Source organism: Scyliorhinus canicula, chromosome 1 (assembly GCF_902713615.1).
Source record: "Scyliorhinus canicula chromosome 1, sScyCan1.1, whole genome shotgun sequence".
NCBI lineage: Eukaryota > Metazoa > Chordata > Chondrichthyes > Carcharhiniformes > Scyliorhinidae > Scyliorhinus > Scyliorhinus canicula.
This window is the reverse complement of record NC_052146.1, coordinates 175,129,726-175,149,517: the sequence shown is the minus strand read 5'-3', so window position 1 is coordinate 175,149,517 and position 19,792 is coordinate 175,129,726. Positions and strand designations below refer to the sequence as shown.

The 19,792-nt window shown below is 49.9% G+C and overlaps 1 protein-coding gene across 11 annotated transcripts in view; it reads right to left on the bottom strand.

The window, feature by feature from the left end:
• Positions 1–13,105: 13,105 nt before the first annotated feature.
• cep43 (centrosomal protein 43) overlaps positions 13,106–19,792 on the bottom strand; it is a 117,868-nt gene continuing 111,181 nt past the window's right edge. For 5 of the 11 annotated variants that reach the window (XR_005461371.1, XM_038803063.1, XM_038803077.1 and 2 more), the window contains 2 exons: positions 13,932–14,034; positions 13,106–13,548 (listed from right to left, as the gene is read on the bottom strand). Coding sequence is in view for 4 of the 11 variants with exons in the window: in XM_038803063.1 (XP_038658991.1) it covers positions 13,471–13,548; positions 13,932–14,034 (181 nt within the window). In the remaining 7 variants the exon portion in view is untranslated. Of the gene's footprint in view, positions 13,549–13,931; positions 14,091–19,792 lie in introns of those variants that run through there. The other 6 variants (XR_005461367.1, XR_005461372.1, XR_005461369.1 and 3 more) reach the window with 3 other exon arrangements.

Here is a 19,792-nt window from a genome sequence, read left to right as displayed (position 1 = left end):
AATATTTGATGGCGTTGATCTCATGGAGACTGCCCTTGTGTTGCTTGTGGCAGCCCAGGTGTGCAGATGCTGTAGAAGGCAGCAGTGCCAACACAGGCTGGAGGCGGTACACCATATGCAGGGGCCCGCCACACACCCTGAAGACCTGTCCGTCCATCAGGCTGAAGAGGGACCCAGAAAGAAGGCCAGTGATGGTTCAGGGTGTACAGGCGTCGTTGATCATTCGATGAGCTGACGGACACCATGTGCCGCAGAACACTGAATCTCAGCAGAGTGACACCTGTTCCACGTCCTCACGACATGGCACCCCATGGAAGAGGAGCACACCTGCTCCTGGTGGCTGTCAAGATCACTGCAGCACGAAACCTTTACGCCATCAGGTCATTCCAGGGTTCAAGCGGGGACCTGTGTGGCATATCCCAATCTTCCCCCCACAGGTGCACCTGGGAGGTGACAGATGCTCTGTATTCCCGGATATCAGACTACATCACCTTCGAGTAGGACCAGGCCCACCTGGATGCCCGGGCTGCAGGATTTGCTGCCATCGCCAGGAAGCCTCAGGTCCAGGGGGTGATCGATGGCACGCATGTCGCCTTGCAAGCACCGGGCCATCAGGGAGTATTAACAGGAAGGGGTTTCATTCCCTGAATATTCAGATCATCTGTGACCCCTTCAGAATCAGCATGTGTATGCCCGTTACCAAGGGAGTGTGCATGACGGCTACATCCTGGGGCAACTGGAGATCCCTGGTGTCATCGAGGCCCACCCCAAAATGATGCGTTGGCTCGTGGGGGCCAAGGGATACACGCTGAGGTCATCTGATGATGCTGGTGCGGAGGCCTGAGACCGAGGCCGACACCTATTATAATGAGGCCCACATTGCCACCCGTGCTTTGTTGAGAGGTGCATCGGACTGCTAAAAATGCAGTTCCGATGCCTGGACAACTCCGGTGGTGCCATGCAGTACAACCCCCCCAGAGGGTCTTCCGCTTTGTTGTGGTCTGCTGTGCCCTCCACAATCTGGTACAGCAGCAGGATAACATGCTGGAGGAGGAGCAGGTGGTGGTAGAGGAACATGCTACCCCGTCTGAGGATGAGGCGGTCCAGCAGGGGGTGGAGGACGAGCCCAGGGAGGAGCCGGAGGATGGATGACAGGTAGTGACGACAAGGGCCCGATGTGAAAGGAGGCCCTCTCTGTCTCTAGATTCTCCTCGGGTGAGGCGGTGTCCGTCAGCTCAACCGCCCTCCCCCATTTCCCCCCACCCTATTTCTCTCTCCCCAATCCAATTTCCTTCATTCTCCAAACCCCCATTTCCCTCCTTCCCCGCAATAGCCCCCCATTTCCCTCCTTACCCCAGTAGCCCCTCATTTCCCCCCAGTTCCCTCCCCTCCCAATAGTCCGCCATTTTCCTCCTTCCCCACAATAACCCGCATTTCCCTCCTTTCCTCAATCCCCTTCCCCCATTACCCACCACCCATCAGACTGCCCCCTCCCCGACCACCATGATTCCCCCCACCAAGGGTCTATGTAACATCACTCCAGGGTGATGGGCCTGTGTCAGCATGGTCAGCAGGTTCCTTTACAAAGCTGAAGGGTGCTCCCCACTTTCTGCTAATGTCTGACTCCTGCCTTTCTGCTGACAGTGCGTTAACACCCATCCTCTGAACGGGGTCTTTTGATCTTGGACCAATGTTCCCAGGGAATGGGGGCAGCAGAGAGCAAGAGGGAGCGGGGCTGCAGGAAGGCCCACTGTAAAGATTAATGTGATGGAGGATTCACATATCTGAGGTGTGACATGTTTGAACAGTAAACATTTCAATCTTATAGATTTCTATTCCTCCTAGCTACAGATAGTGACTCTTCCCCCCCCCACTCCAACGTATAACTAGACTTTTAACTTGAGTCCACTGAATCATGCCCAAAATTAAATCAAATAGCATTTCAAATTCAGTTGAAAGTGAGATGTGTGGTTAACGAACTAGTGCCTTAAATCTAAATAAATTATACAGGTTTGAAGGCAGAGCTAGTATTGTGAGCTGGGAACTAGGTTAAAAGATAGGGCAATAGAGATGCAATGCCAGACGTTTAAAGAGATAATTAATAACTCTCAGCAAAGATTTATCCCAGCGAGAAAGGAAAGACGCTTTGAGAAGGATGCATCAGCCGTAGCTAAATAAGGAAGTTAAGGATATCAAATTGAAAGAAACACCGTACAAATCAGAAAGCCTTAGTGGCAAGTCAGAAGTTTGGATACTTTTTAAGATCTAAAAAAAGAGAGAAAATAGAGTATGAGCGAAGCTATCAAGAAATATAAAACAGATATTAGAGTTTCGATAAACATTTCAATAGGAAAAGAATATGTAAAGCGAGGGTTTGTCCTCTAGCGAATAAACCTATGGAATTAATAATGGAAACAAGGAAATGAAATGTTGAACAGGTATTTTGTGTCTGTCTTCACAAAATTTCTCAAAGATACTTCAAAATCAAGACATGAAAGGGAGGGAGGAACTTAAAATTACCATCACCGGGGAAAAGTTATTGGGATAACTTTTAGACCGATGACTGACAGGGCCCCAGGATCTGATGATCTATATCCAAGGGTCTTAAAGGAAGTGGCTGCAGAGAGACTAGAGGAAATGGTCTAATCTTCTAAAATTCCTTGGATTCCGGAAGGGTCCCTGTGGATTGGAAAATCGCAAATGTAACATTTCTATTCAAAACCGGAGGGAAACAAAGTAGGAAATTAAAGGTCAATTAGCCGAACATCTATCATGGTGAAATTGCTGGACTCTGTTACTATGGAGATTATACTCGGATACTTAGAGAATCAGAATAGGATCAGGCATGGTCAACATGATTTTGTGAAAGTGAAATTGTGTAGAACTAATTTAATAGAGTTCTTTTAGGATGTTATAAGCAAGGTGAATAATGGGGAACTTGTCGATGTGGTGCACTTGGAGTTCCAAACGATATTTGATATGGAGCTGCATCAAAGGTTACTACAGTAAACAAGAGCTCAGGGTGTCGGAGCTAACATATTGGCAGGGCTGAGAGAGGGCGTGAGCATTGTCAGCGGCTTGAGGGAGGGGTTGAGCACAATCGGGGCTGAGGGAGGGGGTGAGCATTGTCAGGGCCGAGGGAGGGGGTGGGCATTGTCAGGGACTGAGGGAGGGCGGTGAGCATTGTCAGGGCCGAGGGAGGGAGTGGGCATTGTCAGGGACTGAGGGCAGTGAGCATTGTCAGGGCCGAGGGAGGGAGTGGGCATTGTCAGGGCCGAGGAAGGGAAGGGGAGCATTGCCAGCGGCTGAGGGTGGGGGTGAGCATTGTCAGGGGCTGAGGGTGGGGGTGAGCATTGTCAGGGGCTGAGGGTGGGGATGAGCACTATCAGGGATTGAGGGAGGGGGCAAACATTGTCAGGGGTTGTGGGAGGGGACGAGTATTGTCAGGAGGAGAGGGAGGGGGTGGGCATCGTCAGGGCTGAGGGAGGGGGCAAACATTGTCAGGGGTTTGAGACAGGGGAGTGAGCAATGCTAGGGCTGAGGGAGGGGGTGAGCATTATCTGGGCTGAGGGAGGGCGGGTGAGCACTGTCAGTGGCTGAGGGAGGGGGTGAGGATTATCTGGGCTGAGGGAGGGGGTGGGCATTGCCAGGGCTCGGGGAGGTGGTGAACATTATCAGGGTTGAGGTGGGGGGGGGGGTGAGCACTGTCAGTGGCTGAGGGAGGGGGTGAACATTATCAGGGGCTGACGGAGGGGGGTGAGCACTGCCAGTGGCTGGGGGGGGTGAGCATTATCGGGGGTGAGGGAGGGGGTGGGCATTGCCAGGGCTCGGGGAGGTGGTGAGCATTATCTGGGCTGAGGGAGGGGGGGTGAGCACTATCAGGGACTGAGGGAGGGGGTGAGCACTGTCAGTGGCTGAGGGAGGGGGTGAAGGGAGGGGGTGAACATTATCAGGGGCTGAGGGAGGGCAGTGAACATTATCAGGGGCTGAGGGAGGGCGGTGAGCACTGTCGGGGCTGAGGGAGGGCGGTGAGCACTGTCAGGGGCTGAGGGAGGGGGTGAGCATTATCAGGGGCTGAGGGAGGGGGTGAGCATTATCAGGGGCTGAGGGAGGGGGTGAGCATTATCAGGGGCTGAGGGAGGGCGGTGAGCACTGTCGGGGCTGAGGGAGGGCGGTGAGCATTATCAGGGGCTGAGGGAGGGCGGTGAGCATTATCAGGGGCTGAGGGAGGGCGGTGAGCATTATCAGGGCTGAGGGAGGGCGGTGAGCATTATCAGGGGCTGAGGGAGGGCGGTGAGCATTATCAGGGGCTGAGGGAGGGCGGTGAGCACTGTCGGGGCTGAGGGAGGGCGGTGAGCACTGTCGGGGCTGAGGGAGGGGATGAACATTATCAGGGGCTGAGGGATGGCGGTGAGCATTATCAGGGGCTGAGGGAGGGGGGTGAGCACTGTCAGGGGCTGAGGGAGGGCGGTGAGCACTGTCGGGGCTGAGGGAGGGGGTGAGCACTGTCAGGGGTTGAGCATATGCAATTTTGTGAGTGACAGGTCAACTTTAAAACTGTCCGTCAATGATCTGAAAACAGAGTTAAAGAACGTGTCTTTGGTTCATGACAATGCGTATGGCGTCCCGACTCTGTCGCTGGATTCAGAATGGAGCCAGGCAGCAAGGTGCAAAGGCTGTGGCGTAAAATGGTGAGTGGATGGTTTACATTTCAGTCAGTGATGGGTGCACCCACTCTGCGACTGATCAGAACATCTGGGTGATTGCTTGTATTTTGCTAACAGGTCTATTATATTATGTGAAATGAAATGAAAATGAAAATCGCTTATTGTCACAAGTAGGCTTCAAATGAAGTTACTGTGAAAAGCCCCTAGTCGCCACATTCCGGCACCTGTTCGGGGAGACTGTTATGGGAATTGAACCGTGCTGCTGGCCTACCTTGGTCTGCTTTCAAAGCCAGTGATTTAGCCCTGTGCTAAACAGCCCCATTATGTGGTCTATCACATGACTTTTGCAAGACCTTATACACATTACCATCACAATTCTGATCTATAGTTCCTTGATATACTTTCCCACTATAAACCTGTGGGACCCCGAGTTTAAAACTTCAACTGATCCAACATGCATGTCCTTTTTTAGGGTGAGAATTCCACCTTCCCATTAACCTTTGGGTGAAAAATGCTTTCTATTCACCATGATCTATTTTTAATCTTAATATTGTGACCCCTACTCTGGAACCCCCCCCCCCCCCCCCCTCATCATATCTTCTCTCCATCGATATTGAATTATTATATCATTTTGAACAACCACATCACCCTCAACATTCTGATTTTTAAAATTCTTTCATGGGATGTGAATTTGGACTTTGAAGGGTAGTATATGTTGGCTCAAATCTTCCACACATGGCACATGCACTAAATTGGGAATTGCTGGGAAGTTTCAATTTCCAATGGGCAATTCCCATATTCCCTGGAACCTTGTGAAAATGATGTTAAATCTGAGTTAAGCATCAGAGACTTCGGAAATTTCTGTACTACTTACCTGGATAGTCATCCAGGAAATGTTCAGTAGTTAGAACCTAGCCTAACTCCTGGGTAACTACACAACTGACCTTCAACAGCCCGACCACTCCCTTGATGCCTCCAACCACTTGACTGACATCCCTCGAGCAGACTGCCCTCCTGACCCAACTGGACCGCCCCCTGCCCACCAATCACCAACTACCATCCTAACCCAACTACCACCTCATCCAGACTTCCGGTGTCGACCATGGAATGAGCGGTCGCACGTTTGGTGGCTCCCATTAAAGGTGGATTTTTAAAAATTGGTCTTTTCCCCGCCCAAACGGGAAAGTATTTGAGAGCAAGAGGTGCAGGGGCGCCTGGGGAAGGTTTTATTCCTCTGGTGTGGCTGGTGGATGGATCCACACACTAGGAGAGGGGCAAGAAGGAAAGCTGCTGGAGCAGGAGAGACTTGGTGGTGCGCCACAGGAAAAGATGGCGGAGTGCAAGGGTGCTACACTGCCAGTCCAATGGTCAAAGGAGTAGTAGAGTTTCTCAATTAAAAGTTTCGGCAGCAGAGGAAAGACCTAGCCAAGGGGTTGGAACCCACTAAGCAGGTGATTGAGCAAGTGGAGCAGAGGCTGGAGTCCCAGGGCCAGATGATCCAGAAAGTGGAGGAGATGGTGGGGGAGCACAAGGAGCAGTTGGCCCTGTTGGTGGTTGAGATGGGATAATGTGGGAGACCCAGAAGAGGCTGAGGGAAAAGGTGGAAGATCTGGAGAATCGCTCCAGGAGGCAAAACCTCAGATGCTGGAGAAATTGATGGGGGAGGCCCCGGGGCCTTTAACCAGCCCCTGGAAGTCGACCGAGCACACAGGGCATTGATGAGGTCGGAGACGAGCGAGCCGCCGAGAGCGATGATGGTGTGGTGCACAGCTTTCTGGATAACGAACAGATTCTTCAATGGGCGAGGCAGACCAGGAAATGTACCTGGGAAGGGAACGAGCTGCGGTTGTACCAGGATCTGGGTGTAGAACTGGCGCAGGGACAGGTTTATCCAGATTAATGCTGCCTCTTTAAAAAGGGGGTGAAGTTTGGAGTATTGTACCCGGCCTGTCTGTGGGTGATTTTCCAGAAGCGAGAATATTATTTTGGCATGCCAAAGGAGGCAATGGAGTTTGTGAGGGACAAAGGACTGGGAGGAGTGTGAGGACACTGAACTTGAGGAGTTTGTGGGTTCTTTAAAGTTTTGATGGTGCATAGTTTGGAGTGCAGGGATTTTCATGGGGAACAACGATGGTGAGTGTATGGTTGAGGGGGAGGAGAACTGGGGGAGGCTGGGGGCCTTGGGCAGGGGGGAACTTGGCTAGCTGGGCGGGCTAGTTAACGGAAGTGAAGTGGGAGTCAGGTGCGGGGTGGTGGGGGAAAGGAGGAGTGGGTTGCTGACAAGAGAGTGTCAGAGATGGAACCAGGGCTTTGTAGATTTGATCCGATTGCCGTATAAGGTGCCGGTCGTCAATGTGTGGACAAACCGAGTGAATTTGGGATATATTGGGATCGAGGCAGGGGTGCCCGCTCTCCCCGTTGCTCTTCGCCTTGGCGATAGAGCCGCTGGCAATGCCGATTAGGGCATTGAGGGACTGGAGAGAGATTGAGCCGAGGAGGAAAGGGGGGGGGGGGGGGGGGGGGGGAAGAGGCGCATTGAGCACAAGGTCTCATTATATGTGTACAACCTGTTGCTGTATATTTCAGACCCGTTGAGCAGTACTGGAGTCATAGAACATACAATGCAGAAGGAGGCCATTCAGCCCATCAAATCTGCGCTGACCCACTTAAGCCCTCACTTCCACCCTATCCTAGTAATCCCTCCTAACTTTTTTGGGTCACTAAGGGCAATTTAGAATGGCCAATCCACCAAACCTGCACGTCTTTGGACTGTGGGAGGAAACCCACACAGTCACGGGAAGAACATGCAGACTCTGCACAGTGACCCAGCGGGGAATCGAACCTGGGACCCTGGCGCTGTGAAGCCACAGTGCTAAGCACTTGTGCTACCATGCTGCCCGAGGATTCATGGGGATTTTAGAGGAATTTGGCCAAAGTATGGGAAAGAACAAGGTGTTTCCGATTAAGACGAGAGGGCAGGAGAGTCGGTTATTTTGGGGAATTGCCGTTTAGGGTAGTGGGGCCGAGCTTTAGATATCTTTATATTCAGGTGACGTGGGTTGGGAGCAGCTGCACAATTGAACCTGCCTCAGCTGGTGGTGCAGATGGAAGTGGATTTCAAGAGTGGGATGTGCTGCTGCTGTCCCTGGCAGGGTGGATGCAGACAGTAAAAATGACGATGCTGTTTGTATTTCAGAAGCTCCCAATATTCACCCCCCAAGTCATTTTTTAAGGTCAATGCGCTGATCTCCGGGTTTGTGTGGGCGGGCAAGACTCCGTGGGGTTGGAGGGCTTTCCTGGAGCGGGAGTGAGGGAGTTGGCGCTGCCGAACATGAGGAATTACCAGTGGGTGGCAAATAATGCTACGGTTAGGAAATGGGCTGTGGGGGAAGAGGTTGGATGGAGGTGGCATGGTCTGGAACATGTTTGAGGGCTTTGGCGTCAGTTCCTCTGCCATTCCCGCCAGCCAGGTACTCCGTGAGCCTAGTGGTCATGTTGGCCCTAAAGGCATGGGGGCAGTGGAGGCAGCACTTGGGGCTGGAGGGTGCCTCGGTGTGGGCACCGGTCTGCCACAACCATAGGTGTGTGCCAGGAGGATTGGATGTGAGATTTTTGGGGTGGCGGCAGGCAGGGATTGAGCGTTTGACAATCTGTTCATAGGGGCAAATTTGCGCAGTTGGAGGACCTGGAGGAAGAGTGAGTTGCTCAGGGGGAATGGCTTTAGGTACCTGTAGGGCCTGGACTTCCTAAGGAGAGGGGCCATCCTATCCTGGGCTGCCGCCTGTGGGGTTGCAAAACAAGATAGGAGAGGGGAAGGTGTCCGATGTCTATAAGGAGATGATGATTGGGAGAGGGCTCTGTTGGGGACATAAACGTAAGTAGGAGGAGCTGGGAGAGGAGGTGGGGGCTGAGGCCTTCCAGAGGGTGAATGTGTCCTCGTCTTGTGCAAGGCTAAGCCTCATCCAGCATAAAATAATATATAGGGCGCGTGTGACATTAGCAAGGATGGGCAGGTTCTTTGTGGGGGTGGAGGATAGGTGTGGGCAGTGTGCGGGAAGGCCCACGAATCCATCTACATGTTCTGGGCATGTCCAAAGCTGAAGGGATTCACGGATGTGATGTTCGAGATGCCAGGGGTAGAGGTTGTACCAAGTCCAGAGGTGGCGACATTTGGGATGTCGGAAGATCCACAAGTCCAGAGGGTGATAGAGGTCGATGTTCAGGCCCTGGTAGCCCGGAGGCAGATTTTGCTTGGGTGGTGGGACACCGACCGGTGAGCAACCTGGCAGAATTCCTGAGGCGGAGGTCAGGTTCACCTTGAGTGTGTTGGTGGATGGATTCAACCCAGAGGTGGAAGCCTTTTATGGATTTCTTTAAGGAGGTTTGTTTGGTCAGTGGGATTAAAATGAGGAAGGCGGGAGATGAGAAGGGGGTGGTAATAGGGAAGCATTGAGTGTGGATTATTTATACTGTTGTTTGGTGGTTGTTCTGCCTTTGTTTGTTTATATGAAAATGCCTTGAATAAAAGATTTTTTAAAAAACTACCACCTCATCCACCTTACCAACAGCACCAACCTCTTCACTCACCCTAGTTACCTCACCCATGTGCCCACTAGACCAGTGTTCTTCCAACTTTTTTCCTGGGACCCATTTTTACCAACCGGCCAACCTTCAGGACCCAACCCGGCCGACCTTTGCGACCCACGCCGGCCGACCTGAGCAACCCACCATTTTATCTTCCCTTGTTTGCTGCTGACAAAAATGGAGGAAATGGTTTTGGGTCCCTTTGGCCCTCGTACACGCTCCTCCAATGGAACCTGTTGGATGAAGGTAAAGCCTTCCGGTGTCGGAAAGTATGGAGTCTCCATCTGTCCAAAGTTCTGAATTTTTTTCCTGTAAAATTTTATCAAATAATGTAAAAAAAGAATAAAATGAATAAAATAAATGAAAAAAATAAAAATTAAATGAAATAAATGAATAAAAACCACTACAGAACTTGTAAAACAAAAAGCTGCAACCGTTTAAAAAAATAGCGGCCACATTGCTTACATGCCCGATTTGCGCATGCGCGCCGATCATCATGCGCGCATGCGCAGTGTGGCCGAATTCTTTTTTTGACATGTTCCCGGCCGCTTGGAGCCGGTGTTATTAAAAGCCGGCTGCTGCGCGGGGATTTGCGCAATCGGTAGCGCCGTGGACAACGGCTCCGCGACACTCCCGACACCCGCCCGCGGGTCGCGCCCCCGACTTTGAAGAACACTGCACTAGACCATTTACTAATTCATTAACATTTCAACTGGACCTTTAGCCTTACCATCAGGCAGCTAGTGCTGTCTTGTTTTCTCCCGACTGCTCCATGTCGATGGTGTTCTCGAGGGACAATGCGCTCCACTTTGTTGGAAAAGCCAGGCTCAGAATAACCCAAAAGAGATGCAACAGCTGATTTGTACTCCTTGATGTTTGCAATGCTGATTGGCTAGGGCACCGACTTTGCCGGCTCTTCTTCCAATAGTCTCAAGAAATGTTGCAGCTTTGCCCGAGGGCAGGTGCCTCACCTGCAGCACTCTTTCAGAACTACACTGCATAACCAGTCCAAAGAACCTGATTTTAACTTTAAGTGAATGGGTTTTGACAGAGTTAAATTCTTGCCCCAAGTTTGTATGTGTGTATCTCCTGGTCTGCACCCACCACCCCTTTTCCGTTCTATCTGTCTCAGATTTGGAAAATAACGTTTATATTTCTTCATTGATGATATTCAAGATAATAAGTACACTCTAACTTGTCAAATAATTTGGAAAAACAATCAAATACGATTTTGCTAAAGAAGCTTTCTAGCTTTAACATTGATACATTCTGGGGAATTGTGCACACAGTACATTGCTTAGGCTGCAAGACTCTCCCTTAGTTAAAAGTGACCCTGCCAGGCAAAAATATCAAATCCAAACCCAGGTCTTTGATTGTAACGGAGGCCTTTAAGTAAAAAGTTTAATGAACGTATTCTAATAAAAAGGACATTCACAAATAAATGTTTTTTAAAAATCCAAATGACTACTTTTATGAAATGCAAAACATTTTTTCAATTTTGTTCATCAAAAACTATTGTTGATTAGAAAAGAGACTTTTTGTTGAATAAAAGAACCGTATACAGTTCCGTGATAGCCCTTTGTTCAAGCACAACAGAAATCAGCCCGTAGATTTGCATTCCCTAGTTTCCTGCCTTCCTCTCCTGAAGGCACCAAATATACTGGAATAGATTTCCAGGGGAATTGGCAGGTTTCTGGTTTTTCACCCAAGTGGTTCGAATTCATCTGTGAACCGAGTAAGCACTGACTGGCTATTCGACTGTGGACTATATTAGAGCCAAACCCAATCCTGTTCTCATTCAACACCCACACAAACATAACCAGCAGCGATCAGAGTTGCAGTAAGCAGCAGAAAGCTTGATCGCGATACTCCGATGGTGTTGTGCTCTCACTTGAGCACATCGTGGTCGGAGAATGCCGGGAAAGGCCTCCAGCAAGCCTACCAATAAGCTCCTCGCCTCCCAGGATTCTCTGAAGTCCACGAGATGCCAGAGTCGGAACCCCGCCCATTTAAATGATGCACGCGGAAGTACATCGTAAACCTACTTACGACCGACCTGCCCAGGATCCTTTCTCGATTCTTCGATCTCCCCAACAAGGCTGCAGCCAGGTGCCGAACAGTGCTGGTCCACACAAATGTGGACCAGGAGGAAAGGCACCCGGGGGGGGGGGGGGGGGGGGGGGGGGGGGGGGGGGTCAGGTCTCCCGGGCCATCGGAGAACCAGGGTGGTCAGGATAAGTGCAGGGTGGCTGCCTGGCCCTCCCTCTGGAATGTGGGCACCTTAGCACTGCCACCCTGGCACTGCCAAGCCAGCAGCAGTACCTGGGTGGCAGTGCAAGAGTGCCCAAGTGCCAGGGGGGTCCATGCCATTCAAATGAGGATGGGGAGTGTGGGGCATGTACGTAGGGGCCTCCGAGAGGTTGGGTGGTGATGGGTGGGGGTCCTAGAAGAGAGAGGGTGCTGTAAGAAGGCTTGGGGGCCTGAAAGGGGGTTCCCAGGGATGCCATAGCGGGGTGTTCTCACTTGGGAGGTGTGGGGTAGTGTCCATGTGTGGGAGGTGCCATACACCTGCTACCTCAGACAGATGTCTAGAAAGCAGCAGCTGTTACTTCATAAAAAGACAAAATCACATCACAAGGCTTTAAACCCCCTCAGATCCTTTAATCTGTGTGCCTTCTATTCACTTCAAAGAGAAATAGCATTTAGTAGGCTGTAACTGACAGCTTCCAGACAGTCATTGTCTGGATTGTCTATTTTCATTTCCCTTCACGTTTGAATGATTCTCATGTATCCTGCTGTGAATCTAACCACAATCTTTATAAACATCTAGCTATGATTGACAGCTCCTGACACATCACTATCAGTTAAGTGCTTTCTGCTGAGAAAATGAGGTGAAGCACTGAACTCCTGCCTTAAATACTTACCCCCTTGGCGCACCGCAAGGTCCACTGCATCAGGGCCATGCTGGAAAATACTTGCACCAATCCACGCCTGTGGGAATCCTGGCACAGAGCATCATGGAGGCGTGGAGAAGCCGTTGTCCTGCCTGTTAATGGGATGCAAATGGGTCTTTGACCCATTTGTAGCCTCCCGCTAGCATGGTGTGCGAACCTCGATGCTACCGCCAACGGGGACCAGAGCATCGCAAACGCGATTTCGGTTTTTGCCCGACACAGGATTCTCTGCTGCATTGGGAAACTCTGCTACCGACTGCAGAGAAATCCCCCCCCCCTCAATTTCTCCACCACCAACCCTAATCCCAAAGTCAAATTAACAGCATTAGCAGTCACCCCACATTTCTGGATATTTGCAGGGAAATATTATTGCTAAGTAGAATCATAGCATTTACAGTGCAGGAGGCGGCCATTCGGCCCATCGGGTCTGCACCGGTGTTGGAAAGAGCCCACATCTCCACCCTCTCCCCGGAACCCAGTAACCCCACCTAATATATTTTCTTTTTGGAAACTGAGGGCAATTTAGCTTGGCCAATCCAACTAAACTGCACATCTTTGGATTGTGGGAGGAAACCCACGCAAACACGGGGAGAGCGTGCAGACTGCGCACAGACAGTGACCCAAGCTGGGCATCGAACCTGGGACCCTGGAGCTCTGAAGTCACAGTGCTAAGCACTGTTCTACCATGCCGCCCTAATTGACAGATCTCATCCAAAATGTATGTAAATATATTTATAACCAACCAATTTAACACTAGATGTTATTACCAATAAATGATTATGGCTACATTTTTTGATAGTAAATACTCATTTGAAAGTCTTCAATCAGCTCCAAAAAGGTTACACAGATTCTTGGTAGACTGTATGCTATAAAAACACATGGAGTATTCAAAAAAACAAATTTGCATTAAAAATAATTTTTATTCAATATATTCTTTACTCATTACAATCAAGGACCAAACTCATCCCTTCTAAGTGAGTTTAGATCTTTCCTTCTGAATACGAGAAGATGGTCTGAAGCGTCCACTCTCCCCCACCTCATGACTTCCCTCACTGGCACCAATCCAGCACCATTTTGATTGCATCAGTTCTTAGTGTTACATGTGGTCTTTGGTTTGCAGTTGGATTGATTTAACACAAGAAGTTCAACCGATTTGTGTTATCTGAGAGATCCATCTGCCCAGTTCCATCTTCATTGGCTCAGGGCAACAGAAGTGGCAAAGTCTACCCATTTATCTGTACAGTGAATTATACATTATGCCAAAGCTACTTTGCAACCTCCTCTATATAATCTGCCACATCACTGCAATGTGAAATGGTGTGGTCAAGTGTGAAATCATCAAGCTGCAAGAAAATGATCAAAAGAAGGATTATCAAAACAAAACAAACAAAATCACAGAATTGATTAAGATAAATCTTTAAAATGGCATGAAATAATCCAACCCAATTTAGGAAGAACATATCAAGTTCACATCAGTTTCTTTTCCCATAAAAAATAAAACTAGATTAAAAATAGGGTAGGCATTTATAAAATTGGCTAAAGTTATAGTTGCAATAAAAGTTTATCAGATTCTTGTAACAATGAAATCTTTATTTTCAGTTGAATGTTGCATCTGTCACCATTCCATTATTGAGAGCAAATTCTCAACGTTCCCTTTCTTAGAATTTCTAAGTCTGTAGGACACCCAGTTTGTTAATATTTTTCACTAAAATTCAGTTCTACAAACCTGATCATCAGTGCAAAGATCTTCTCCTTCCACAGAAATATCCTCTTCAATTTCTTCACCAATGCTTACTTCGCTCTTGGTTTTATCTGAACGCTGACTGCCACTAAGACAAAGGCATTCCAGTAGTACTTACAACACAATTCGAGAGTGAAAATTAATCTGTATAGAAAACTCAATTTAACAGTGCTTAACAAATAAATTTTACGAATGTTGTATGATTTTTTTCGTTGAAAGAACTTAAAATGTAAATATGCATCACAATAGCAATTAAATACAAGTTCTCAAAAATAATGCAATCATAATTTAAATGTACTCTATCCAATTTGCTGGCTACAAGATGATAAGGAACAACCAAATTCAACATTAACCACACATGGGCTCAGGTGACACTACCAGGCTCAGATTATTTTAACACAGAAATTTGTGATTGCTGAACAAAGCTGTTTAGACAAAAAGAACCCCAAATAATGGCTACAGAAGCAAGGGTATCTATCCTCAAACAACACAGGTTGAGCAAGAATGAGAAGAATAGTCAGCCCTATCACCGACCACGAAGGGTTTTGGCCTGAAGGTACGTTGACTTTGATGTTGCTGTCGCAGCTAACACTAAATTGAAGCCAATAATCATTTTCAACATTACTTTAATAACAAAAGTTATTCTGTAGCATTGTCATGGAAAACGCAGAAGATTTTATAGCGGGGTCATAGTTTTGGCAGAAGATTTGGAATTGGCAAAAATGGAATTCGCTTAAGTGAGAGCGCGCGCGGTGAGGCTGTTAAATCGTGGGAGAGGCCAAAATCGAGAACCGTGCTGGGTGCCGATCTGTTTGCGGTCTAACCGGCCCGATCCCATTGGCAAAATCAGGATCCTGCCGTAGCATGGCGAGAAACCAATAATCACCACTTAAGCCCAATTTCCATACAATTAACGGGAGTGACCCCCTATTAACGGTTTCCCGGGATCTAATCGCCTTTCCAGCAAGTGGTCACGTGGGCGCCGATTAGTACTCCTTTTTAAAAACGTGAAGCTGGCGGAAGGACTGCTGTGGGGAATCGAGAAGGTGAGTAGCCATCTTCACTCCCAGGTAATTAGGCCGGGGGCACTGGGGTTTCTGCCCTAGTTATTGGGGCAGGGGACCAGCCTCGGTCGGAGTGGGCCACTATCGGGGGGGGGGGGGGGGGGGGGGGGGGGGGGGGGGGGGGGCTGGCCGCCCATGCTGACCCCTGGACCATGTGGTCCAATTCTGGGGGCAGCCCCAGCCCACCTGCCCCACCGACCACAGAGGGTTCTGGCCTGAAGGTTTTGCTAATAAGGAATTGGCAATCGTAGTTAAGTGAGCACTTCACACACCCGAGTGGATCCTCATGGGTAGGCGTGCGATGTAGCATGTAGGAGTTATTGCCTAGCATCCCAATCAGACTGTGATGCCTGGACACTGTGACTCAATACTGCAGGAGGCAGAACTTAGGAAGCAGCGGCCAACATCCTAACACACAGGGACTGGGCCCCAGCATCGGAGACATTTGTGCGACCAGAAGGTGGGTGTATCCACCAGGGAGGGGACCAGCGCCCCGTTCAGGTAACATTACGTGCGAGTGTCTGGGGAATAGGGTCTGGAGTCTAGTGAGCAGGAACCCCTGTGCAGCTGGGGTTGCGTGGGCAGGGCGTGGTGGATGGCAGGGGTTGGGGGGTAATGGGGAAACTGGAGGGTCCAGGGTTGAAGACACCGCTGTTTGTGTCTCACACCCTCGACCAATTCTTTACAGATGTTAAATGGTATGGATGGTATCTTGGACCTTGCGGAGGCTGCCCTAGTGATGCTGCTGGCAGGCCAGGCGGTCAGACAGCGGAGAAGACGGCAGCATCAACAAGAGGCTCGAGGCAGCGGCCCATGTGCAGGGCCCTGCCCCACGCCGAGGACCTGGCAGCCCAAAAGGCCAGGGATGGACCGAGATGGGAGGCCTGCGACGGCCAAAGGTATACAGGCGTTGCTGGTCTTTTGAACAAAATGACAGACAGCCTCAAAAAGGGAATGGTGAAGGATCTGTGCCATGCCCTCACGGACTTGGCACCACAGGGAGGAGGACACCCGATCCCAGTGGCTGCCAAGGTCACCGCGACCGTGAACCTCTACGCTCCAGGATCATTCCAGTGCTCAAGCGGGACTTGTGTGGCATTTCACAAGCTACAGCCCACAAGTGCATCTGTGAGGTCACGGATGCCATGTTTGCCCAGGAGGCGGACTATATAAACTTTGACATGGACTGAGCCTAACAAGATACCCGGGCAGCAGGATTTTCCGGCGCCGACGGGATGCCCATGTCCAGACGCTTGAATGCATGCAAGTCGCCTTGCACTCACTGGCTGTATGGGAGTGCCCTACATTAACAGGAAGGGGTTCTACTCCTTGAACATCCAGCTCGTGTGTGACCATCACATGAAGATCATGCACATGGGCGCATGCTTTCCAGGGAGCATGACTGAAGTGGAGACCGATACAACTAAGCCCATTTGACCACCAGGGCTGCCACTGAGCGGTGGGTGCATTGGGCTCCACAAAAATGCAGCTCCGATGCCTCGACCGCCCCGGTAGTGTAGTGCAGCACCCCCTCCCCCCAAGAGGGTCGCCCGCCTTGTGGTGGTCTGCTGTGTCCACCACAACCTGGCACACCAGTGAGGCGACATGGAATACGTAATGAAGGAAAGCTGAAGCAGTGAGTAGCAGGGAGCACATCATCCTCACCCACTTCACAAAGGGGTCCTTCATTCCCCCTGTGCCCAACCACAACCCCCCCCCCTCCCATCCCTCAGCCTTGTTGGTGATAAGCGGTGGGTCCACCTCAGATTTCCAACCTTTCTGCAAGTCATCTTTGTGGCTAGTGAGTGTGTGGTAAGTGGAGTGCTTAAAAACAGTTCCAGTTGTCAGGTTCTTTGGTGCTAATTCTGACTCAAGCGGTCACATACATGCTGGGCTGGGAACGGTTTTCAATTCACAACGCCAGAGCGCTGGCCATTTGCATGTCCTGAATCATTTACCGAATAGCACCCAACGAAAACACGGATCGCATACTATTCAGTCCCAGCTGAACACTTATGGTAGGTTTAACAGCACAAAAATAGAGTTCTGTTTCGGGTACATTTAGTGGGGTGTTTCACGGTACTGAAGACACCGCTATTTAATGGCACTTTGTCGGTTATTTTGGCCTCGACAAGGAACGCCAAAGCTGCACTTACATTAAGAGTACTCGTGGATCGGGGCGCTATTTTTAAATGCCGTCCGATCTTTCGACGAGCCCCCCCCCCCCCCCACCCCCGGCAGCCTCCAGACCTCCCATTGCACTCAACCTACCTCTTACGGGATACTCAACACCCTCACCCCTCCTCTTAAGGGCAAGGCATCCTCAGGCCCGATCCTTGGCATGGGAATCCAGCACCTTGGCACTGCCTGGGTGCCGGATGCTAATGCCAAGGTGTCCAGGTGCCAGGATTCTACTCTGTCCTGTCCCTGACCATCCAGGGATCTCAAGTGACCTGGGAGACCCCCGCAGGTACCGTTATGGCTGGTCCACATTTTCGCACCCTGGGGAGGTCTCCCAGGCGAGGCCATTAGTTCCCGGGCCCCAGGAAAATCAGCCGAAGATATATTTAAATGAGCCTAGTGGCTCACTTCAATATGCTCATCTGGATCTGGCCCTTGGTGAGCGAGATCCAGGTTGCGATATCTCGCGAATCTCTTCAGAGTTGGCACAACGAGACCATTAAATCGTGCCCTTAGTCTCCCAAACGGAGAATTCAGCCCCTGATGTTGACTGGCTGAGAAAGGCAGAGGAACTGGTGACACACTGGACTCCTCCAGGTGAAAGGTCTCATGGACGTCATGCTTGTGGCCATGAAGACTCCCAGAGGCCAGCTAGCGACTCTCATGCCATAAATATCCAGTCTGTGAGCATCATCAATGTATCCGGCAGATGTGTGCAAGATACCCTGGGATCATGCGCAATATCTATATCCATTGACACTACCACGTGTCACTGCCTTTTCCTTCACTACCCCCAGCCTGTGTATCTGCAATGGATTCTTACCAACAAGGCATGCCCACTGAAAGGACAGCTACTGACTCCAGTAAGGAACCCTAGGATGGAGGCAGAGGGGTGATGTTATGTGAACCATGTGGCCCAACGAGTGTCTTCTGGACAGTAGTAGTTTGCTGTGCTTTACACAAGCTTATACTACAGAGCAGGGTTGATTCTGGCTTCTGAGGAATTAGAGGAGCGCAAGGCATTCTCAGGTGAGGATGGAAATGAAGAGGCTGATGACTAACCTCATCATCCTGCTTTATATGAGGGGCCACATGACGCCAATATAAAGGTGCAAAGAAGGCGCAGAAGATGCCTATACACACTCAGTTTAGGTGACCCTTACCACTGCAACCAAATAAAGGTCCACATTTCACCTACACTGTTATTATTCATCTCTGCTTTAACACCTCCTTGTCCACTGTCACCTGGTGCTTCTGCAATGTGCAACGGGTGACGACACATGCTTTATTCACTCTGAAAAATACCCTTTAGTAGACATAGATGAAGGTAAACAAATTCAGTTGCAATTTATAATTATATTTTTAGCGGCAGGCTGAAAGTTTTTTTCGATGAAGGTGATGCTTTAGTTGAAGCGAAAGTCTGGTAGATTTTCAGTAAGCCACAATGTTTCTTGTTGTCCAATTTCCACAGGTTTGCTTCTCAGGTGAAAATGATGCTGGAATATGTGGTGGTGGCATATTTAGGCTCATTTTAATTTGCCTGCATCTGATTCTGTCAGGCTGGTGCCAAGGTGCCTGGGTGCAGGTTGCTCATTCCAGGGGTCAGACCCCAGGGTGCCTTGCCCTTGGGAGGTGAGTGGGAGGGAGGGGGGAGGAATCGAGTACCCTGTAAGATGTACATTGGGTGCAGTGGGGGGTCCGGAGGCGGTGTGTGGTGGCTTGGGGGGTGATTGAAAGATCGAGGCAGCATTTGCAAATGGTGCCCCGATCTATGAGTGTACTTCCTTCACTGACGGGCTAAACTCACCAGTGCAGCCATGGCGGGGCGTGTTCCTTGCCAAGGCTCATAAAAACGGCAAAGTTAAATAGCGGTGCCTTCAGTGCTGAGAAACACCAAGCTAAACGCGCCCAAAACTGTTTTTGGCCAGTTAAACTGCACCCCAAGTGTTCCCGCTGGGACTGAGTAGCGTGCGCTTCACGATTCCGTTGGGGGCTCTATTCGCTCAGTGATTCAGGACATGCAAATAAGCCAGCGCTCTGACGTCGTGAATGGAAAACAATTCCCAGCCCAACAAGTGCGTGGGGTCGGAATTAGTGCTAAAAAACCTGACACCTGGAGCTGTTTTTATGCACTCCACTTATTCCATTGCCTGCTGAGTTGTGATTGGCAGCTCAGTGGAACTTCAAAGCGATGAATTTAAGCTCTGCAGGGATCCATAAGTCAGGGTATCTGCTGTTTCTCTAATTGCATTTTTTATGAGTCTGCCTCTTTGTTCTTGAGTGCTTCAGAGAAAGTGAAGGGGCAACCCCCATAGCTGTTCTTTACAGGGGAGGTTGTGGAAGCAGACACATTAATGACGTTCAAAGGGCATGAGGACAAATACATGGATAGGATGGATATAGAGGGATACGGCACAAGGACATGCTGAAGATTTTGGCCAGGGTTAGTATCATGACCGGTACAGACTTGGAAGGCCGAAGGGTCTGTTCCTGTGCTGTATTGAATGAAATGAAATAAATGAAAATTGCTTATTGTCACGAGTAGGCTTCAATGAAGTTACTGTGAAAAGCCCCTAGTTGCCACATTCCGGCCCCTGTTCG